The sequence below is a fragment of the Fimicolochytrium jonesii genome (assembly GCF_025526975.1).
Source record: "Fimicolochytrium jonesii strain JEL569 chromosome Unknown EV422scaffold_5, whole genome shotgun sequence".
NCBI classification, from domain to species: domain Eukaryota; kingdom Fungi; phylum Chytridiomycota; class Chytridiomycetes; order Spizellomycetales; family Powellomycetaceae; genus Fimicolochytrium; species Fimicolochytrium jonesii.
The window spans coordinates 662,982-684,285 of NW_026515672.1; the positions used below are offsets into that span (position 1 = coordinate 662,982).

The 21,304-nt window shown below is 54.1% G+C and overlaps 10 protein-coding genes across 10 annotated transcripts; 5 read left to right on the forward strand and 5 right to left on the reverse strand.

Annotated features, from left to right (window-relative positions):
• Positions 1 to 433: 433 nt before the first annotated feature.
• EV422DRAFT_565518 (uncharacterized protein) lies at positions 434 to 1,540 on the reverse strand (the record flags this gene model as incomplete). Its single annotated transcript, XM_053072329.1, has 4 exons — positions 434 to 634; positions 772 to 963; positions 1,029 to 1,453; positions 1,525 to 1,540. 4 exons carry the CDS (start codon positions 1,538 to 1,540, stop codon positions 434 to 436), a joined length of 834 nt encoding a protein of 277 aa, XP_052927628.1.
• Positions 1,541 to 1,842: 302 nt separating this feature from the next.
• On the forward strand, positions 1,843 to 3,388 carry EV422DRAFT_618424 (Septin-domain-containing protein; the record flags this gene model as incomplete). Its single annotated transcript, XM_053074035.1, has 3 exons — positions 1,843 to 2,013; positions 2,151 to 2,585; positions 2,651 to 3,388. 3 exons carry the CDS (start codon positions 1,843 to 1,845, stop codon positions 3,386 to 3,388), a joined length of 1,344 nt encoding a protein of 447 aa, XP_052927629.1.
• Positions 3,389 to 3,697: 309 nt separating this feature from the next.
• On the reverse strand, positions 3,698 to 5,229 carry EV422DRAFT_361141 (F-actin-capping protein subunit alpha). Its single transcript, XM_053066645.1, has 8 exons — positions 5,049 to 5,229; positions 4,859 to 4,974; positions 4,698 to 4,787; positions 4,580 to 4,632; positions 4,385 to 4,513; positions 4,165 to 4,312; positions 3,910 to 4,081; positions 3,698 to 3,821 (listed from the first exon to the last, which is right to left on the reverse strand). Exons 1-8 carry the CDS (start codon positions 5,137 to 5,139, stop codon positions 3,790 to 3,792), a joined length of 831 nt encoding a protein of 276 aa, XP_052927630.1. The 5' UTR covers positions 5,140 to 5,229; the 3' UTR covers positions 3,698 to 3,789.
• Positions 5,230 to 5,658: 429 nt separating this feature from the next.
• On the reverse strand, positions 5,659 to 8,705 carry EV422DRAFT_493741 (formate--tetrahydrofolate ligase-domain-containing protein; the record flags this gene model as incomplete). Its single annotated transcript, XM_053067692.1, has 4 exons — positions 5,659 to 5,721; positions 5,807 to 5,904; positions 5,976 to 8,602; positions 8,671 to 8,705. The coding sequence occupies 4 exons, from the start codon at positions 8,703 to 8,705 to the stop codon at positions 5,659 to 5,661; spliced, it is 2,823 nt and encodes a 940-aa protein (XP_052927631.1).
• A 1,263-nt stretch (positions 8,706 to 9,968) lies between these two features.
• EV422DRAFT_494105 (FAD-linked oxidoreductase-like protein) lies at positions 9,969 to 11,669 on the forward strand (the record flags this gene model as incomplete). Its single annotated transcript, XM_053067714.1, has 1 exon — positions 9,969 to 11,669. One exon carries the CDS (start codon positions 9,969 to 9,971, stop codon positions 11,667 to 11,669), a length of 1,701 nt encoding a protein of 566 aa, XP_052927632.1.
• Positions 11,670 to 11,805: 136 nt separating this feature from the next.
• On the reverse strand, positions 11,806 to 13,055 carry EV422DRAFT_361107 (superoxide dismutase). The gene is made up of 3 exons (XM_053066644.1): positions 12,646 to 13,055; positions 12,123 to 12,403; positions 11,806 to 12,038 (listed from the first exon to the last, which is right to left on the reverse strand). Exons 1-3 carry the CDS (start codon positions 12,786 to 12,788, stop codon positions 12,001 to 12,003), a joined length of 462 nt encoding a protein of 153 aa, XP_052927633.1. The 5' UTR covers positions 12,789 to 13,055; the 3' UTR covers positions 11,806 to 12,000.
• Positions 13,056 to 14,740, reverse strand: EV422DRAFT_361235 (cyclin-like protein). The gene is made up of 3 exons (XM_053066647.1): positions 14,507 to 14,740; positions 13,652 to 14,247; positions 13,056 to 13,574 (listed from the first exon to the last, which is right to left on the reverse strand). Exons 1-3 carry the CDS (start codon positions 14,658 to 14,660, stop codon positions 13,323 to 13,325), a joined length of 1,002 nt encoding a protein of 333 aa, XP_052927634.1. The 5' UTR covers positions 14,661 to 14,740; the 3' UTR covers positions 13,056 to 13,322.
• A 1,123-nt stretch (positions 14,741 to 15,863) lies between these two features.
• EV422DRAFT_521575 (uncharacterized protein) lies at positions 15,864 to 16,628 on the forward strand. The gene has a single exon (XM_053069763.1). It carries the CDS (start codon positions 16,040 to 16,042, stop codon positions 16,493 to 16,495), a length of 456 nt encoding a protein of 151 aa, XP_052927635.1. The 5' UTR covers positions 15,864 to 16,039; the 3' UTR covers positions 16,496 to 16,628.
• A 1,350-nt stretch (positions 16,629 to 17,978) lies between these two features.
• Positions 17,979 to 19,466, forward strand: EV422DRAFT_521578 (uncharacterized protein). Its single transcript, XM_053069764.1, has 3 exons — positions 17,979 to 18,303; positions 18,380 to 18,451; positions 18,515 to 19,466. Exons 1-3 carry the CDS (start codon positions 18,162 to 18,164, stop codon positions 19,390 to 19,392), a joined length of 1,092 nt encoding a protein of 363 aa, XP_052927636.1. The 5' UTR covers positions 17,979 to 18,161; the 3' UTR covers positions 19,393 to 19,466.
• A 169-nt stretch (positions 19,467 to 19,635) lies between these two features.
• On the forward strand, positions 19,636 to 21,303 carry EV422DRAFT_361283 (uncharacterized protein). The gene has a single exon (XM_053066648.1). It carries the CDS (start codon positions 19,879 to 19,881, stop codon positions 21,043 to 21,045), a length of 1,167 nt encoding a protein of 388 aa, XP_052927637.1. The 5' UTR covers positions 19,636 to 19,878; the 3' UTR covers positions 21,046 to 21,303.
• The last annotated feature ends 1 nt before the right edge of the window (position 21,304 follows it).

Consider the following 21,304-nt stretch of genomic DNA (forward strand, 5'->3'; position numbering starts at 1 on the left):
TCGTCGACCCCTCGACCAGGACCTGGACCGCGAATCCGACGGACTCCTTCGCCTGAGCGGGGTCCTGCTCAATGATCGGCCTCTTTTGACTTCGGGGGCAGGGCGTCCGCTGGAAGGCGGTGCCCGATCTTTCGAAAGGGAACGTGAGACGGAACGTTTCCTGCCTCGAACGGCATCGTCTCGGATTGAAGGACGGCGAGGTGGGGGACCACTGGCCGGAACCGCACGAGTCGCTTCCGGCTGATGGTGCCGTCTGTCTGGGTGGATGAATGACTGTTCGGCTTTGACTGTAACGGCCGGCTTATCGGGTATGGTACGAGGAGGAGGAGATCGAGGGCGTCGGTCGGGAAGGCTGTCCCTGCGTTTGTCGGGGACGGTGCGACCCGGGGGTGACCTCGATCGTCGATCATGAATGCTATCCTTACGAGCCTCCCTACGAGGTGGCGACGCCTTGTTCTTCAAAGCCACCCGTTTGCTGTAAGGAGATAGGGAGCGCGACGGGGATCGAGGTGGGCTCCTCTGGCGGTCCACAGATGGGCGGGGAGGTGGCGAACGAGAAAGCTTCTGGCGTCTCCGTGGAGGAGACCGAGAACTGGAAGGTGAGCGAGACGGCGCGCGATTGCGTTTGCGAGACCTAGACTCGGATCGCGACCTTGATCGTGAGCGCGATACAGAAGGGCCCCGCGGCGCATCCCGGCCCCGGCCTCGGAGACGGTCGTCTTTACGACCTGGTGAATTTCTGCGCCGCTCGTCACGCCTGGACCTATCTACACCTCGGCTCCGGGCCTCTTCTTCCTTCTTCAAACGTTTTTGCTGCTCCTCGCGTTCCTTCTTTCTAAGTTTAGCCTGCTTTTCGGCAGCCTTTGCCTCTTCCTTCCTCCGCTTCTCAGCATCCTTTTGTCGTTGCTCTCGCTCTTCTTCTCGGCGTAGGCGCTCCGCAACCTTTTCTTGCTTCAAACGTTCCTGACAAGCAAACAAGCATTAAATCATAGGAGCAGATTGAGGTCCCAAATCAAAGCTTGATGTACCTGCAATTCACGATCAAACGCAGCGCCAGCGACAAAGTCGTCTCTAATCCCAAACGCCTGCCTAGCCTTCTCATCCGCCTTTTGCTTGGCCTCCGCCAGCTCATGCACCTGGTGCTCCTGCAATTTCTTCACATCGACGCGCATCTTCTCCAGATTCTTCAGCAACTCGATCCTCAAAGCGGCCACCTGTGTCTCGATATCGTCATCGTCTACATTTTCACCCTCGAGCTGATCTTGCAACATCAGACATTTGAGCTCGATTTCCCGTTTCTTCTGGTGGTCGAGAATGTCTTGGTTGGGCTTGCGGAGCGTTGGAGGCTTCTCTTCGAAGGAGGAAAAGTCCTGGTGACGCTCCCGAGGGCGCAAGGAAGACAAGTTGCGCTGAACATAGCCGTTTGTGCCTGACCCACGCGCCGTTGCGAGACCTGTAGTTGATCGAACACAGTCAGCCTTCGTCTCGGTTCCGAACGCTGAGAAGGCTGATAGGACGACTTACCGATGCCATTGTACATGGTGGTTCACGGGCGTAATGAAGTGTCCGGGAAAGGGTACGGGGTTTGCGTTTAAGGTTGGTCGGGCATTTCACAGCAAGGGAAAACGCTGTGCAAGAAGGCAGGAATTGAAAGGAAAGAAACAGTTATTTTATTGCGCGTGATAAGAAGCCGTTCCGAACGAGCGGGTGAGTCACGAGCACGCGTTAGTCACGGGCATTTGGGATTGTTTGCGGCTTCATTCTGTCGCACCTCGCTCGACTCCGTTCAAGAAGAGGGCTATTCTATCCAAGACTTGGACATTCGCTCAGAACCAAGAAGAAATGGCGGCCCCAGTACCACCGCCAAAGATCGTCGTCGGCCAGCGCTACAAGGCGACCGCCGCATACGCTCCCGTCCACAGCGACGAGGTGCGGCTGGCGCTCGGGCACGTCATCACCGTTCTGCATTCTTATGACGATGGGTGGGTGCTTGGGAAGAACGAGACGACTATGGTGAGTGGGATGTCTTTCTTGCAGCACGGGAGGTTTTTGTGCTCTTAGCTCTCCTTGAGAAATGAGGTCCTCATGTCCCAATAAGTGGCACTAGCACTCTATCTCCGAGCATGAACTAACGCGCCCAATCTTTGCAGGGGACAGGTTTACTACCAGGCAACTTCCTAGCGTCACTCGATGCACCGGACGTCCTCAAGGCAGAGCAGAAAGTAGCGGACAAACGGAAGTCTTCCATGCAACCCTTCACCAACACAAGCGGCAATGGCGCCGCGAGTAGGCAAGGGTCCGTCAAGAGGGAAAGAAACGCGCTGAATGGAAGCCCACCTCTATCGCCACCGATAGATACACAAGAGCCGGAGGTCACATCCAGGTTTACTGCTCCGGATTTTCCCAGCGGACGGCCAGCAGGTCCCGTTGAGCCACCATCGACTGCCACCCTCAATGGGACTGATAAGGAGGAGGCTAGCAGGAAGTTGAAAGAGGTGCTGAACAAGAAGAATCCGCGATTCAAAGTGCCAGCAAACATTGGCAGCTTGAGAATCATGATTGTTGGAGATTCCGGAATTGGAAAGGTATTTCGGCAGATTCTGTCAACACATGTGCAATACAAATGCCTGACCGTTTACTGCCTATACAGACAGCATTGATCCAAGCTTTCTTCAAAACTTCCGAAATTGTCGAAACCGCGTCTCCCAAAGACGTAGAATCCTTCCCAGGCCTGTCCATCGTCCAAAGCATGGCATCGACGATCCCGGCAAACCAGCTCCACATCGGGGAGGACCATCTCAACATCACCTTCTTCGAACCTCCTGGATTCGGTGCCCATACCGACGCGATGAGGGTCATCCGTCCCACCGCAGAGTTCAACACGCTCCAGTTCCAAAAGACGGATCGCGTATTTGTCAGGGACAAAGCCATTCCCACCGACACGATACTCCGTTTCCTCAACTCCGGGAATGGCGCACACACCCACATCGACGTTTGCATCTACGCTGTCCTACACAGGCTGAAGGCTGTCGATTTGGAGTACATGAGGCAGTTGGCCCCAGGCGTAGTACTGGTGCCCGTCATCCTGAAATCCGATACCATGAAACCGGAGGAAGTTATGGCCCTCAAAGTGTCTATACTAGAAGAGACTCGGCGGGCCGGGATCGATCTGTATGGATTCGGCCTGCAGCACCAGGATCTGCTGCAGATTGCTACGGCGGGCGTGCAGGGAGCGATTCCGTTCGCAGTGAGCGTAGTGGACGATAAACCGAAAGACAGTGTGAACGAGTTTGAACAGTTGAAGGAGCACGTCTTTTATCGGGCGCAAGAGCTGCGTCAGCAGACGGCAGAGAACTTTGTTAACTGGCGTGCAACGAACATTCAGTAGTCATAGAGGTCTATCATTTTCCACGAGACCTTTCTTTGTTTGCATATAGATAGGTGTTTTACATCATATTCAGCATACGTGTCCCTCTCATACAATCCAATGTTCCTCTTGGGTCTCTCAAGGTCGTCATTGCCCCCAACATCGGAGGGAGTCGTGGCACTCCTCTCGTTTGTTGGATCGAATGCCCAAGCCCGAAACCACCCAAAGCGTTCAGAGGCTCAGGATTGCGGGATGATCGAATTGCAGATTGGTCCAGGAATCGAATACCGTTGGCGATCCAGATAAAGCGCTCACTTTGAACACCCAGATGATTGCGAAACATCAAATGTGTCTATTCACAAGGATTATACAAAAAAGCGCCAAGTATGCGACGCAATACGAGCGCCAAAGTAGATCCGTCCCTACTTGGACGAGATTTCCGACCCGACTTTATCTGTGATTTGCAGGAGAAACAAGGGAGAAGCTGTCAGTATCCCACAGCCCAAGCACAACTGCCAACGTCCCGCAACGGGATTGCTTACATGTGGCAATAGAGTCCCAGTTGATCTTGCTTCGCGTGATGGGTAAAGCACGTCGCAGGGCTTTGAAGATGGATTCAGACATTTCCGCAAACTTTTCGCTCAGTGCTACTTGGAAATCGCTTTCCGCTTTGGCGATTTGCTTGATGACCGCTTTTGCGAAAGCTTGTGGGTCCTGTAGTCAACGAACAGCCGTGGATGAGATATGCGTCCAGAGCCCAACCAAGCACTGAGATTTATCGGCGGGCAAGCACATACGCCCGAGTCCGTGACCGAGAACGTAATGTCCTTGTTGGCCGTCAGCTGCACATTTCCGTCTTCGTAGTAGTGCACGTTCACTTTCAACGATCCCGTCACTTCCGTAGCTCCAGGTTGCGTTATCCACACAGACCGCCATCTTCCGTTCCTACGAAGCAAACATACGGTAGTGAGAACCGGACCTGCCTCCGCTAGAACGCTCCCTTCTCGCGCTCCATACCAGAAGTTGTTCGGGTTATATTTGTTATCCACAATCGCCAAGACCAGCTGCTCCCCTCCGTAGACAGTGGCGGTGCCGTCCGGGTAGTGGTCTTCTATGTACGCAATCGATGCGGTGTCCAACGCTTGCCTGTACCAAAGATTATCAGTACTGTATTCAGTCAAGGGGAGACGGTGTCAGCAATCGGGAGCTCACCTGTATGGCTCTGAACTGCCGTGACTGTCAGCAGGTTGAGCGTCTGATGCCGTCTGAAGATCGTCTTGTGAGGACAGTCCAATTCATCCAACTCCGAAGTTCATCCCACCATACATACGTGCCGTATGTGGTCCACCACAAACGAGGTCCCAGACCGAGGGTCCACGAAGCGCTCGCCGTCCAGCTGTCCATACTTTGACAGAATAACCTATGTGCGAATGCCCTGCCAGTCAACAGCCCATCCCATCTTCCTGACCTGGTGCATCAGAGCGGGCGCACCTGATGTTGCTGACCCGGCGGTACGACCGTCGCAAACTGCTCGAGGTTGTACTCCTGGAAGCAGCTTGTCACTCCGTTCTCTAGCAACGCTTCGTCTTCGAGTAGCACCCGAACATCTAGGGTGGGATGGGTGTTTGAGCGGGCAGTCCAAAATCAGTTCGCCGGCGAAGACACTCAGACCCGAACTAACCGTTGAAGACGTCGTTTATTTCGCCCGGAGGAGATTCTTTGAGGAAGCCGCCTACGATTTGGAGCTTGGCTTCGTCGGATAATTCGGACATCTTTAGGCGTACGACGTGGTGAGGGATCTGTGTGTTGCGGATGAGTTGAAGTCAAATTTCAAGTTCATGCCCAACGCGTCTGTCGGATAGCGGCGAGGAAGGTGTCACTTCCAAAACGGTCTTTCTTGGGCACGTTGAGACTGCAAGACCGCGATTTCTGAACGATCAAGATTTACGTACGTTCTGCGCCTGCGGCAAACTTATTCCGATTGGATGATTATGATGGCTCGAGCGAGGCGTGAAATCAGTAGTTGCGGGGAACTGCGGTCCATGGAAGGACGGGATGTGGCAGGTACGTAGTATTAAGGGTGAGACTCGGCTACGGTATGATGAATGTGATTAGGCTCCATGTAGAGACTTTCACCATCGAGGGGAGTCCTACAAGGCTATGCGACCCTATATACAATTTTACAGAGCGGATGTCCTAGTGCAAGGGAGTCTTGCACATGCATGTGGGTGGTATGGGAGACTGGTGGATATGTCGGCGGAATCCAGTGGAGGAATGAGGATTACGGGGAACTAGAACAGTCCGAAGACTCTCCCGGTCTCGGGATCGATGTCCACATCGTAGAAACACGGCCGCTGTGAATAGAGACAGGTGTAGGTCAGCCAAAATGTACAATGAGTGATACGAAGTCGCCTGGTCCCCGAGGTCAACAACACGTACCGTAGGAAGCCCTGGCATAGTTTGCATCTCTCCGAGAAGAGGGTAAAGGAACCCTGCGCCCACAGACGCGCGAATGTCACGGATCGGTACTGTAAACCCTGCAGAGCACACAGGGAGAACTTTAGCAAGATGCTCGTCGACGAGAACGAAAATGAAGCAAGCTTCTCACCGGTGGGTACGCCCTTCAACTTGGGATCATGAGACAAGCTCAAATGCGTCTTTGCCATACAAATCGGCAAGTTGCCGAACCCTTGCGCCGTATACACCTCAATCTTCTTCTTCGCAGCTTCGCTCAGCTCAATCCCGTCAGCCCCGTACATCTCCTTGGTAATGATCTCGATCTTTTCCGCGATTGGCTTTTCGAGGTCGTATAGGTATTTGAAGGACTTGCCGCCTTCTTTTTTCGAGTCCGCACATGCTTTTGTGACAGCGTTGGCGAGATCAATCGCTCCAGCGCCTCCCAATGCCCAATGGTCGCTGACGACCGCGTCGAAAGCACCAGCAGCCAGAGCCGCCTTGCGCACAGTCTCAAGCTCAGCAGCGGTATCTGTGCTGAACTTGTTGACAGCGACGATGACGCGAACTCCGAACTTGCAAGCATTCTGTACGTGCTTGGCAAGATTGGCGCATCCTTTCTCGAGGAGCTCGATGTTCTCTTGGAAGTAGACATCCGAAATAGGCTTTCCGGCAACGACCTCTGGGCCTCCACCGTGCATCTTTAGGGCCTTTACCGTAGCGACCAATACAACAGCATTGGGGATGAGACCCGAGGTACGGCACTTGATGTTAAAGAACTTCTCCATGCCAATGTCGGCTCCGAACCCAGCCTCCGTCACCACATATCCTCCCTCCAGATCTTCCGCGGTGCTTCCAGCAAGTTTCAGGGCGATCCTGTCAGCGATGATGGAGGAGTTTCCGTGGGCGATATTTGCGAACGGACCGGCGTGCACAAATACCGGAGTGCCTTCGAGCGTTTGCATGAGGTTGGGCTTGATGGCATCCTTCATGAGGACGGTTAAGGCACCGCCGATCCCGATGTCGTCAGCCGTGACCGGCTCTCCGGAGGTGCTGGAGGCGACCACCATACGGCCCAGGCGTTCCCGCATATCTCTCAGGTCCGTTGTCAGAGCCAAGACGGCCATGACCTCACTCGCGACCGCAATGTCGAACCCGGTTTCCCTGGTGTGTCCCTTCTCCTGTGGCCCCAGCCCCACATTAATCTTTCGCAAAAACCTATCATTCGTGTCCATCACACGCTGCCATGTAATAGTGTCGCGGTCAATGTCCAACCTCGCAAAGCGGCGTTTCTCCTCTAGCGTGAGGGAATCGGGGTCGGTCTTGTCGATGCCAAGCTTGGCCAACCTCCTTAGCATGATATCCGAGAATTTCCGGACGCCCTTCTTTGCAGGCACCAGACGACCGAAAAGTGTCTCGTCGTTGTGCGTGGTTGCTTCGTGGAACATACGGGCATCGATGGCGGCGGCGAGGAGGTTATTCGCCGCCGTAACGGCGTGAATGTCTCCCGTCAGGTGGAGGTTGAACTCGTCCATGGGAATGACCTGAGAATACCCCCCACCAGCGGCTCCTCCCTTGATACCGAACGTCGGCCCTTGCGAGGGCTGGCGAACACAGGCGAATGCCGTTTTCTTCAAGTGAGCGCCAAGTGCTTGAACGAGACCAATGCACGTGGTGGATTTGCCCTCGCCAAGGGGTGTTGGCGTAATGCCGGTAATCACAACGTAGTTGCCGTCCTGGCGGTGTTGCAAACGTTCTAAGGATTTGAGAGAGACCTTGGCCTTCACGGGCCCGTACATCTCAAGCTCGGAAGAGAGCAATCCCAGCTCCTCAGCAAGCACTTTCACGGGCTTGGGTGTTTGAGCCATAGCGATATCGATGTCGCTGGGAACCGGGGTTTTGAGATTGAGTTTGAGGTATTCTACCGGTCGCTGATATCCCTTAAGGAATCGCGCCGCGCTCACCACAGTATTGTGGATGAGCATGGCGACCGTCATTGGCCCAACACCTCCAGGAACTGGGGTGATGGCGGATGCGACGCTAGAGGCGGACTCGAAATCGACATCCCCAACCCATCGAATCCCTGCCTTCTTGGTAGCGTCAGGAACAGCATTCGTACCGACATCGATGACCACAACCCCTGGCTTGAGCCACGAGCCTTTGATCATGTTGGGACTTCCAATCGCCGCAATGAGAACGTCGGCGGTGGCCACAATTTCCTCTAGGTTCTGAGTCCTCGAATGGCACACTGTCACTGTAGCGTTCTCCGCTTGGAGCATGTGTGCAACCGGCATCCCCACAATGTTGCTCCGGCCCACGACGACGGCCCGCTTGCCGCTCAACTGAACTCCAGCATGTTTCAGCAACTCGATGCATCCCTTTGGAGTGCAAGGCTCGAACATTGGCTCGTGGTCCCGCTTCGCCAGCAACCCGATGTTAAGGGAATGAAATCCGTCAACGTCCTTCCGGTAATCCATAGCCTCATTGACCGCTTTCTCGTCAATCCCAGCTGGAAGAGGTAACTGGACAATGATCCCGTGCACTGTGTGATCCTCGTTGAGAGAGTTGACGAGCGCCACCAGCTCCGACTGTGAGATTGTGGCGTCCAAGTTGTGGTGCGTGAACTTGATTCCCGTCTTCACGGCGGCTTGGCCCTTCATTTTCACGTAAACACTCGAGTCCTCCCGAGCTCCAACTTGGACTACGACGAGGTGAGGTTGAAAGCCACCATTGTTTGCCGCCATCTCGGCCACCGTCTCACGATCTTTGGCGCGAATGGTCCTAAGCGAGGGTACTCCGTCAGGCCCTCATGTCAGAGAAGTGTGATATTGCTATGCAAGAGAACTTACTCGGCGAGAGATTTGCCGTCGATTAGTTTAGCCATTATTGTCATTTCCTGGTGGTCTTCACTTATACAGCTGGTACTGAGATGACGTTGTGCTTGTGTGGTAGGATAATATGCTATTTGTGGCAGCGGAACACGCTTTAGACCCAGGAATTTCGTGTTATTGTCGAGAGAGCCTTTCGGGAACGACCTTATATTTGACGCGATCTGCCGAGCAAACTTGCCACTAGGGCTGACAATCCTGAAGCGGCTGGAAGGATGAGCAGCAAGACGATACATGCACCGACTTGGAATGAGGGTGCCCCAAATGTTGTGGATTGGTTGAGCAGTTTCGTGAGAAAGCGGTCTCCCAGTCACCTGGCGGAAGTCACACCTGCGACTCGCGAGGCTCCGGGTGACCATCGGCGGACGGAATCGAGAAAAAAGAAGACGAGAGCAAGCTGCGCGTCTCGGAGGGACAACTGCGCGTTTCCTCCCCACGTTCTTCCCCGGGCCCCCAATGGTACTGTAACGTACGTACGTCGGTAGCATCGAGCCTCTTCCATGCCCCATACTGAGAATCGCTTGGCCGTGCTTGGGCATGTATGAAAGTTCTGTGCTCGCCCCGTCGTCATGGCTGGTTTCCGCGGCGGCCTTCGTCAGCACATCACATACAGTAACTTGGCAGCAAATCCGCCCATGTCCGGCGTCCGCTACGGCGCTCCTCAACTCCCATCTGATTGCCTACTATCGACGCAGGGTCGACGGTCCTCCATAAAGCCTCCAGATGCATGCAAATGCCAGATCCAGGGCTGTCCATCCATCCACCATCCATCCACCTTTCCGTCCGTGGCTGCGATTAGATCGAATGAGACATTAGATATGCCCCACATCTGCGACGCGCTGGTGTTCCGCCAATTGTGTCATTTCGGGTTCGTCGCAGAGTCGCGCGCATCATCAGGTCAAGTCATCTGGATCAGACAAACAAGCCGGACTTCGTATTTTCTCCAACGATTTTTTTTTTCAACTACTCTCAAAACTGCCACGAAAAAGCCGTCGACCTCCATCTACCGACGGCCAGCATATATATATCCGGAGAGCTATCTGTTATCCGTCTACGTTCCATTGCCTTCAGAGGATTCCTGTTTCCAGTTTCTCCAGTTGAACCTCTTTTCACACCTCGCAAAATCCACTTTCCATACCACTTTCCATATCCGACACGCATAAACCAACAAAAGCATGTCCTTCAAGAACACCCGACCACTCCAACGTATTAGCCGCCCGTTGACGTTGTCGAATACTGTCCGCGCATTCCCAAGATGCATGCCGTTGACGCCACCCCTCCGTCACATCACAGGGCCTTCCGCGCCCGTTAAGGCAGCAGCAGCCGCCCACCATGCCGTACCAACCCAGCATAACACCACAACGTCTCCAACACCACCATCAGGCTCGTCCGAAGCGAAAGACCTTCGACCGTACGCTAACCGCACCACCGCAGAGCTTATCAACTCACTTCTGGTCTTCCAGTTGTGCGGTATGCCTCGCCTGGTCGAAGCGTCACCGACCATCCTCGAATGGACGGAGAAGATGAAATTGCATGGAATAGCCTACGCCATTATCAAACGCACGTTTTTCAAGCATTTTTGTGGAGGAGAGGATTTGAAGGAGGTTGTACCGACATTGGAGGCGTTCAAGAAGAACCATGTGGGCGGCATCTTGGATTTAGCCATGGAGGCGGATATGGACGAGGCCAGTCTGGCAGGCCCCGCCGCGTTGGAGCAGGCGCGGAAGGTAGCAAACATGTTCAAGGAGAGTGTGGACATCGCCAGCCAGACGACGGGTAGTTTCATTGCGGTCAAGATTACGGCCTTGCTGCCGCCGTCGGTGTTGCTCGCGTGGAGCAATACGCTCAACCTGCTTCATCAGGCCTTCACGGAGGCTGATTCCAACAAAGATGGGAAAATCACTGCAAAGGAGTTTGAGAAGCTCTCTAGCACGTTCCCTTTGATCACAGGGCAGACGGCTAAGAATCTGTTTGAGCAAAGCGACCGCGACAAGGACGGGTCTATCGACTGGATTGACCTCTCCGAGACGTTCACTATTTACAATAACGAGGCTGCTCGCGCGCTCATTCGGAAGCCGTTGGAGCCTCAGACACCGGATAACCCATTGATTACCGCCGAGCTCCTTGACACGGCCGCACCGATTCTGCCAGAGATAGACAGCGTGGCCCAACACGCGAAAGACCTCCGCGTCCGCATCATGGTGGATGCCGAACAAACCTACTTCCAACCCGCAGTCGACGACGTTGCTCTCGTGCTCTGCAAAAAGTTCAACCCATCTCTCAAACCCTCCGACGCTCAATCCTCCGAAACACACTCATCCCCACGCGGTCCCATCGTCTACAACACCTACCAACTCTACCTTCGCGACACCTACGCCAATCTCGTCACCGACGTGGAGCGCGCCGAACGGGCCGGCTATGCGCTCGGCGTCAAAATCGTGCGAGGAGCCTACATGCACGCGGAGCGGGAGCGCGCAGAAGCTATCGGCATCCCGGATCCTATCCAGCCCGACATCAAGAGCACGCATAAGGCATATGATGCCGCCATTGATTTCCTGGTTGGGAAGGTCGCAAAAGGGATCGCTTCAACAGCATCATCGTCGGCAAGGCCCATCACGTTTGTGGTGGCTTCCCACAACGCGCACTCGATCCAGCACGCCCGCAAAGCAATGGCGGCCGCCAACGTCGCGCCGAACGAAGGCTCGATCGCGTTCGCGCAGCTGATGGGCATGCAGGATGGGACCACCTTCTCCCTCGCGGCGCAAGGGTACAAGGTGTTCAAGTACATACCGTACGGACCGGTGGATGTTACTATACCGTACCTGCAACGACGGGCGCTGGAGAACCAAGACATTCTCAAGCCGGATGGAGGTGTCGCGCAGGATAGGGCGAGTTTGATTAGGGAGCTGAAGATTAGGTTTGGCGGTAACAGCGGAACAGTCGCTGCTGCTAGGGCTTGAAGCATAGATGAAACGATCTCTGTTTGGTTTTGGATTTATCTTTTTTTTGTGATTGCGTGTGGGTCAATAGGAACGTGCAGGGTAGCCTAGTTTTGTCTTTCACACAAATTATACCAGCTTTTTTGAATAGATTCCTTAAACTCACTGGTAGGAAAGAGAGCAAGGGTTGAACTCGCATCATTCAAGCTCAGGAAACTTCGATGAGAACTGCGATACATGATTATGGAATTAGAGTGGATATCTGTACACAAGCGGCATGGCGATGGAGAAAACTATCGAGGTGTGTCAGCATCTACAGATGCCGACCAGTTGATCAACGTAAAAAGCGAATCTACTTGGCAATTCCGATAACACCGCAGGCAACACGGCCTATATGCAAAGAAGCGTTGAATGAGGATAATCAGTACCTCACCATTGCAAAAACCCTCATCCAAAACCACCACGCCAACGCACCTCCGGCATTTCCAGTGATCTTGCTCTGCTCATGGCTAGTTCTGCCCAAATCGTCCTCATCGGCGTGCACGACGATAGTACGGCCAATGACGCTGGTAGGGCCAAACAGCTTGACGAGGGGGTCCTCGAGCTTGATCTTGACGGTTCCATCGGGTCCGGCCACGATGTTACCGAGATCGCCGACGTGACGAATGGAGTCGGTGGGCGCGCCGTGAGTCTGGCCAAGGGGGTTGAAGTGACCGCCGGCGGAGGTGCAGCCGTTGGTGTTGTCACCGAATTCGCTGGAAGTTGGGGACGGACATGAGGGGTTAAGTGGTTGGGAGTGGAGAATGGCATGGCAACGGCAGGGTGATTCAAGTTTCACGCCAATATAGAACAAGGGCGACCGCGATCTGCAATTCCCGTTCTGGCGGACGGCAGGGAGGCCCACCATCCAAAACCCCCCAGTGCTGACAACCTACTCGCCACTCAGTTTTTCCCTCCCTCCCCTTTTCCGCGTTCCACAAAGCTCGCTGATACTCACTGGACGTGGAAGCCGTGCTTTCCGGGCGTCAGGTTCTTGAGATCAACCTCGATGGTGGTGTGTGCCGACTCGGACTCCTGGATGAAGGTGATGGTGCCGGTGGCGGGGGAGTCGCCGCGGACGAGAGAGACTGCCTTGACCATGTTTGCTAGATTATTTTCGGGTTGGTGAGAGGATGTGAAGAGATTGCGCTGATACTTGAGGATTATGGCAGGAGATGACTTTCTGGTCTGGGCTTTCGTGCTTTTGAGACCGGGTTTCTCCGGGGCTGAGTCCGGAGGGAGGGGCCATCTCCGTCATCCCCGTAAGAGATGCCCATATGGTGACATTAGGTGACATTAGTAAGAAAGCCTCGAAGGGAACACGAGCCGGCCTGGTCGCCAATCGCAATATCCTCGCGCGATAGGCCGTTCATATACTGTCAATCGTACGTGTGTGTATTATCGGCCTACTCAACGATAGGTACTGTACGATACACAGCAGATGTTTCCCAAAAGAGGAAAATGGGGAGACTACATCAGAAGATTTGTTGTGTTTGGCAGGCTCGAGAGTACTGAGAGCCGCCTAAGGGAAGAGGACCATGCTAAGTTTAATTTGGTAGAGATACGACTCATGTCTGTCTACCCTTCCCAGTTTTCAGCAGTCCTCGACGCGAAGGACATCCTGCCTCCACCAAATCATGGCGGGGTCAGGGCGGATAGGTCCCTAGGCATCTTCAGATCTTTACCGAGTTGCTCGCGCATATCGTAAAGGAGCTTGTAGGCATTCTTCAACGTGGACTCCGTGCAACCGGCAACTTGTGCGATCTCTTTTGCCGATTTGCCTTCGTTTTCTCGGCACAAGCAGCTGACAAAGTACAGACACGCCGCAACGATGGAGATTGGTGATTTGCCGGCAAGAGTGCCGAGATCGTTTGCTCGCCTCAGCAGCTAAAGGCAATAGTGTGAGTGTTTAGGAAAATGTGCCTTCGGAGAGGCACATCCCACTCTGCATCCAAAGTACTTACCTCACTGGTAGCACGCTTGACATCTTGGCTGAGGTCAAGCGCGGACGAGAAACGGATGATGTACGAATCCATGCTAATCTCTTTACCCGGCTTGCCCAGTAACCCGACGAGTAATTTGTAGTTTCGACCAATCTCCTTCTTCGAGACTTTGGTCAGAGCGCAGATTTCCTTAAAGGTACGGGTAGCATTCTGTTCACGACATCCAATATAAATGCAGGCGGCCATCACGGACATTGGGCTCTTCCCTCGCAGGAAGGCCGCATCGTCAGCCTTCTTATAGATCTGCTTCGCCGAGTCCGACGTAATTTTGGACAGACCAATCCGATCACACATTGTTTGAATCTCTTTGAAGGCGGTCATCAAAGTTTTCTCCTCCTTCTGGTTGGTCGCTTTACCGTGAACACGGTTCAAGTCCCGAGCTCTCCCGCTCCCGCCGTCCCTCTGCGAGATGATGGTCGAATCGATGTGATTCATTCCACCGAGCAGCGGGTCTCCAGCGGCTCCAACACGGGACGGGTCATCCGTGTTATCGTCCGAGTTGGAGAACGTACGCCACTCAGAACGTGTGTCAATCACACGGGCCCCCAACACTAGACCTGGTTGAGTTCGCCGAATTCGATTTTGATAAGCGTAGGATAGCAAGGACAGAAGCACGGAAGCGAGCGAGCGTGGGAACGTCACAGAGTGCAGTCGAGCGGAGAGAATTGAAGGGTGGCGGTTAACATATGCGAAAGGCAAAAAGGAGCTTACTTTAACACAGAACATAACAATCTCAAGCATAGAAAAAAGAAACCTCCCCGGGGAAGAGACCAATAGTGTGCAAGAAAAAGGGGGAGGGGAGGCACAAGACCATACCGCAGTTGCCACAGATGTAATCTCCGGCGGCGAAGTCTTCAACGACGTTCGGCACCGGGTCGTTGCAGTCTGAGCAGTGGAACCGTTCGGAGAGGTCCCGCTGGTACACCTTCTGAGGGGCTACTGAGGGCTCAGCCGGTTGAGTCTGCGTCATTGTGCTGTGTGCGAAGGAGAGATTGTGTGGGAGCACGTCTCTTCTCTGACGGTGGGCGAAGAGGAAAGGCAGGAAGTTGCCAGGAGGCGCGCCTTCTTATCCTCCCTCACTTGCGACCTGACTTGCGACCCTGCTTGCGACCCGTGGGGAAATCTGTTTCAAACGCCTCCCCAGATTCCAAATACAGCGCTGGCAAGGACGGACACCAAATTGCACGAGGGGGCAAACCAAGAATGCGCTTCAAGCACACGAGGTGGACGACAGGGTGCTAGCGTCGACTCCTTCTTGACGCCACTGATCGAGGGACAGCTTAGGACCAGTCCGAAATAGCAGAAACGGAAGGAACTGGAACAACCAGTTAGAAGAGTGTGGTTCTTTATTCTTTTGTTTTTCTTTTACATGGCAGTCTCAATCTACCTTCTGTATATCTGGAGCTATCGATACGGAACTCTTGGCGCTGACAACTGCTGAGAGAGCACTTCCAGAGACTTTTTGAGTCACCGTTATATTTGTCACAGGAGACCTATTTTCACACAAAGAGCGCTTGATAGGAGCCAAAGCAAGCTTGTACAAGGACTGTCGCCTGGCGGAAGCTGGAATGTTCATGGCGCCGCTGTGGTTCAGGATTGTGTCTTTCACGGAGATCGTTGGTCCGACGTTCTCACTCAGGGTCACACCGCGGACATCTGAGCTCTATGAGCAGGCCGCACCTTGACATTTACCAGTGGTGAGAAGATAGGCTTGACGCACCGGATGCAGAAAGTCCGGAGGAATGTGGTTCATGCACGGGGTGAAAATCCATTAAGACATACAGAAGATCCAGAAATTTCTATCGGAAAGAGCCGCAACTCTGTGAACTTCTACAATAGGTAAGTCAGTTGACGTGCCTGAGCGCGAACTATGCATATCGAAAGTTCAGGAAGGTACGGTGATGTTGAGCGTCCGTATATCGACCGAAAATGTGCAAGGAGCGACTCCCCATCAATGAGGGAAGATGTGAGTCCACATCCCAGCAGGTCATGTGGTTATTCTCGGGTGTCGGGGCTTGAATTTAATGTATCGAAGCTGGCATTGTATCCGATTGAGGCTAGTGCCTCATGGTTGAAGTACCGGCCTATTTTCTAAAAGCGTCCCAAATGCCTATTTTCTGCGTATGGGTTCTATGACCACCGGACTTCGGTTTATGTTTATCAACGACAAGCAGTCGCGATCGGGCTTGTGTTTATCTCAAACAATAAAGGTAAATGGTCTTAACATAGGCTGCATGAACCCGGGTCGGCCGGTATAAAAGCTTCGGCAAAGTTACCACCGAGCCCTCAGTTTCTCGAGCATCCATATCGTTGTGTTACATCATCCAGCCTCTCAGGACATCAAACACAATGCTCGCCGAGCTAGTAGCAGCAGTAACGTTCTTGGGAACCCATCTCCCTCCTACCACAAGCCCAGAAAACCGCTCAACCTTCCAATCGACGCTCCAACAGCACATGCAGCGCAAGTTCCTACAACATTGGGATTCCGCCCACCCCAGTAAGGGCAACGGATTCCGCGCGATCTCTTTCTCCGGCAACCGGCCCGACCCGCTAGTGATAGCCGCCGGGGCCACGATCGGCATGGCCGAGGCGGAGTTCGCGCGCATATTCCCGGAGGATCTGGTCGTTTGGGTGGATCCCGGGTCGGTGTCCTACAGGAATGGGGATCGCGGACCGGCGGTGTCCATATGGGAGAGAACGAATGCTACCACCCCAACGACGACGACCGCCGCGCCGCAAAAGAAGGGATACCCCACGAAAGCGGCCACGGGTGCTATGAGAGGACAGGCTATACTAGTATCGTGATCAGAGTAGTGTGCGCTTTTTCATCTGAACGTTTGCGCTTGTGCTTAGTGCTTAGACACAGTATTATGTTTTGGCTTGTGCCTCCTTGTAAATTGCTCTAAAACCTCAAATCTGAAGACTACAACGTGGCGCTGTGGACATACATGTTGATTCGTGATGGTGTGTGTGGTCCACTCTATTGAGGTGGGATGCATGTGGAGTACGCATTCCACTGGCCAAATATAGATATCAGGGGCATGCCCATGTTACATACGAATTTGGAGTGTCTGGCATCCCCGGCGTAGTGCGGCACAACGCTTGAACAGAAGGATTGGCCCGGATGAGATTGAGCTATGCGACGGTGTTCAACGGAGGAGTGGACATCCCGCGATGAGCCGGGATGAGGGTGGCATTTCTTGCGATGTGCTCAGACAGTTCCCGGCATACTGCCCACTCACACTTCCTCAAGAACCCTCAGGCATCTTCCCATTTCCCACCCCATCCCTCGCGATCGACGGTCCCGATTGACGCGTAGTCATACTCGGATAGTTGACGATATGTGGTTACGCCGATGCAACACCCATCAATCTATGCAGCCATCGCTTCTTCCGAATATATTCTCGATATCGATCACGGCGCCGTGTGTCGACAGCGTGATCCCAAGGCGGGTTCAGTGGGACAAGGAATTTGCTGAACACTATTGTGTCCTCTTGCAAAGCGGGAAGAAGATGAGCTCATCGTTCTGGATGAAGCCCAGGAAGAACGAGTTCCCACTCCTCTGAACACTGCCGTGAGAAGCTCCATGAGCCGCCGGAAAGAGCGCTTTGCCCGCTCTACGTCAACATCTCAATCTTGCTCGCATTGCTGCTGTTCGCTACTGCATTTGCGGTCATTTTGGGTCCCGCCCAAGGCTTTGTTTCGTAATCTGCGACCGCTTGACGTATTCTTGCGGACAGGGTGTGTGTGTTCCCTTCCATACAACAGTGTTAGACACATCTTTAACATACAGTATGTCGCTTTGATGCCGTCAGATTAGTCTTCGACCTTGATATGCTGTCGAGCTTCACGTACAGTACAGTATGTATGCAAACGGGTTTCTGGACATGTGCTACTGTGTGTTGTTCGGTTCGAACCCTACGGTCGTCTTGTTGGAGGGAATATGACGCATGCCAAATCATTCGTCTTGACGTTGTGATACCTGATGGGACTGTAACACCAGCGGAATGTATTACAGTATGTGCCACCGGAATGATTGAACGGTTGAGGAACCGTGCAGAAACCGAGTACTGTATGGGCCTCACGGGTTGATGAGGTCAGTGCGACTCGTTGGACTCGCAGTCTGAGAAAAGCAGAAAAGTCCGACAAATGACAGGTCCCCAATGAGCCTCCGCGGACATCCACAGCAGCGTGACTCTTTCTTTGCAAAGGAGTACCGGCGGATCCAAACGGACACGCGCGCAAACGTTAGATCATGCCGGCCGGACATTGCGCAGCTCACTCAAAAAGCAACCCGGAAAAAGGTGGAGAGAAAAAAACACCAGCCTGCTTCCCCAGTCGTCAAGGAACGATGGTCGGACTGAGACGCTTAATTATTAGCATAAGGAGGCTGGCGGAGAGAGAGCACAGGGAGCTCCAAGCTTAGGCGTACCGTCGCATTCACCCTACCGTTGACACCAAGCGCACAACGATGCCTGCCGTCGACTGGACCATTATACTATGCATCCTGGCAGGGGCTATCCTCGCGCCTCAAGCGGGGATGAACGGAACTCTAGGGCAGCTGGGACGGAATAAGCCCTTCGCTTCGCTTTGGTCCTTTACGACAGGGATGGGTGAGTTGCACAAAGCTCAGCAGAATGGGACAGGTTTCGCGTGCTCATACTGACCACGGCTATGTATCCTCAACAGTTATCCTCATAATCTATTGGTTAGCGGAGTCGCATGGAGGGAAGGACACGGATTTTCATGCCACCTATACAGGTAAACATTAATTTTGAGTTCTGCTTGAGACTCGGCGAAACGCTGACATCCACGTCGTTTCAGATGCCCCATGGTACGCACATATGGGCGGGTTCGGGGGCGCCTATTACGTTGTCATGATAGTATACCTGGCTCCACGGCTCGGTGCAGGAACCATTATGAGTGTCTCCGTGACGTCGCAGATGGCAGCGGCTTTGATCTTCGACCACTACGGGGCACTTGGCCTCGAACGGCGGCAGGCGACGGCCGGACGGATTGTGGGTCTTATCCTGTCGGCGATTGGAGTCGCCTTGATAATGCTTGGCAACGACTTCTTCCGACGCAAAGTGGCGCAGGATGCTACGATTACGAATACAGAGGTGGCCGACGAGCGGGCTCTTGAAAATTCTGCGCAGGGGAAGGAGCAAATGCAGAACGAGGTTGTCGTAAATCACCCACAAGTCAGCGGACCGAGCGGACCGAGCGGACCAAGATTCGACTGGACGGTCATCCTCGCCTGTCTCGGTGGCATCTGCCTCGCCCTACAAGGAGCCATGAACGGCAAGCTCGGCCAATATTCGGGCGGTGGCTACGCAGCGGCCTTCTCCTTTCTCGAAGGCTGGGTGATCATCGCCCTTCTCTTCGTATACGACCTCTACTTCGGCCCCCAAACGCCCAAGTTGGAACCAAGATGGAGCACGCGCGAAGTTTTCAGAACCGTTCCATGGTGGGCCTGGTTCGGCGGCGTGATGGGAGCCCTCTACGTCCTGGCCGTCACTGTTCTCATCCCAAGGTTGGGCGCCGCCACGGTGTTGGGGACGGGTGTGTGTGCGCTGGTGATCTCGGCGGTGATTTGCGATCATTTTGCGTGGTTTGGGTTGCCCCGCACGCCTGCGAGTATCGCCCGGCTGGTGGGAGTGTGCATCTTGGTTGCCGGGGTGGTAATGATTACCATTTTATAGAATTGGCGATGGGTACTAGACTGTATAGATTCTATTTCTGATACTAGCGGAATATCACATAATTTAAGCCGATGTCACGGAAGTGGAGTACAGGCGCCGTCCCTCGTCACTTGAAGGTCGGCCAAACTTTCTCTCCAGCAATTTTTATTTTCTCAACTTCCTTTGAGGGGTCTTCTCTTCTGCCGTCCGCCCTGAATCTCATCCATTTGCTGCACTTGGATATCAAACTTCGTGAAGTGTAGTGTACGTAGCTTGCGGTTCGCTTTCGGCGCGCGTGCAGTTTGGCGTGGCCCAGGCGGCGCGACAAGGTTCGGACGCACCGCAACAAACTCGAAACCTTCTCCCTCGCCCTGCCTGTCGCGGGGATGAAAGCAAGTCAGTCTCTGGCACAGGCACACCCGCACACCACCCTCTCAACTCTCTGGACTCTCGCAGGACCGTGATATAATCGCTCGCTCCCTCGCTCCCTCCAACTTCACCTTGGAAATGGGCGGACACGACGATGGTCACCGCCTATGTCCCTTTTGCGGCATCCCCTTCCTCCAGGTCGACCAGCCCCGTCCCGTTCAGGTTGCAAAGACCCTTCTCACTGCCGACGGGAACTGGTTCGCCTTCGCCGTTGCCCTCTACCGCAACTACCTCACCCCAGAAGGCCTGGTCGTCGAGCCCGTCAACCCGGCCTTTTTGATGGTGCGCAACGAGTATCGCTTCGACCCTTTTCATTTTCAGAGCACAGGAGGCTGGGTGCCCCAGCGCTGGTCGGAGGACGCCGACCTGGCCCCGACCTGGGCCGAGGCGAACGACAATCAGTCCGACGAAGACGAACCCCTGCCGAACCGCATTCGCCCCGACAGCGGCGAAGATGACGAGGGATATGTGGAACTATTAGACTTTGACTCGTACCTGTGTTCGGACTCCGGAGACGGAAACAGGGGGGTGGCCGTCCATCCCGGCTGTCTGCGCCTTGCCACTGCTTGGGCAGGCATTGATGAGGATGCCTGGCCGCAGGAGTTCTTCACCCATCCCACCGGCGGCCCCATTCTGGCGTGCGCCTGTCACAGCCAAGATTTCAGGCGTTTCCCCACTTTCGACTACACAGATAGCGCCGAAGACCATTCCGGGTGCGTGCTTTATGACACCGACACACTGTACTTCAACGAGCGAGTCAAGATTTACGGAGTCGATATGGAACTTCCTTTCGAGACTTCCCGGTGGGACGATTGGTATAACACGGAAGACGAGATCGTCGGCAATCCTGGGGCCGAAATGCCACGGCTCGTCCTCAGCGAGGTCGACGAGTGGGTCATGGTCCGCCCAGACAGGTTCCCAGAATTACCTCACCTTGCCCCGCACACTCACGCTTCAATAACACCCACCGCCCCATCTCAATCATCGACCTACGCTGACAAGAAACGCACCGCCACCCTGGTCCGCAAAGTCATGGAAGACCGCAAGGTTATACCGGACTGGAGAACCTACTACATCCGCTGCGCGACAAGCCGCAGCATGCGCAACCGTTCTCGCATTCACCGCATCGTCATGCACGCACGCAGAATCTTTCGCGATGAGGAATGGCGCACCAAGGAGACATTTTGCAACCTGGAGGGTCACTGGCTGAGTCTCGTTTCGAGGCAAGGTGATCGGTCAGGGTAACGCTAATTACGGGCAACGGCCCTGTTGTCGGGAGAGCGGCATATCTTAGCTTAGACGGACGGGTTCTGTGTACTCGGCTTCAATTAGGAGGAGAGTTGGGACATGCTTAGGGTAGTTAATGGGACTTAAAGCAACGTTGAGAGTGGTCGAGTGAAATCTATTAGGACACCGCATTTCGAACTGCATATTGTGTCGTCGATAGATAGACTGTACATAGAATAAGGGGCGAGAGAAGTCCAAGGAAGAAAACCAAAGACAT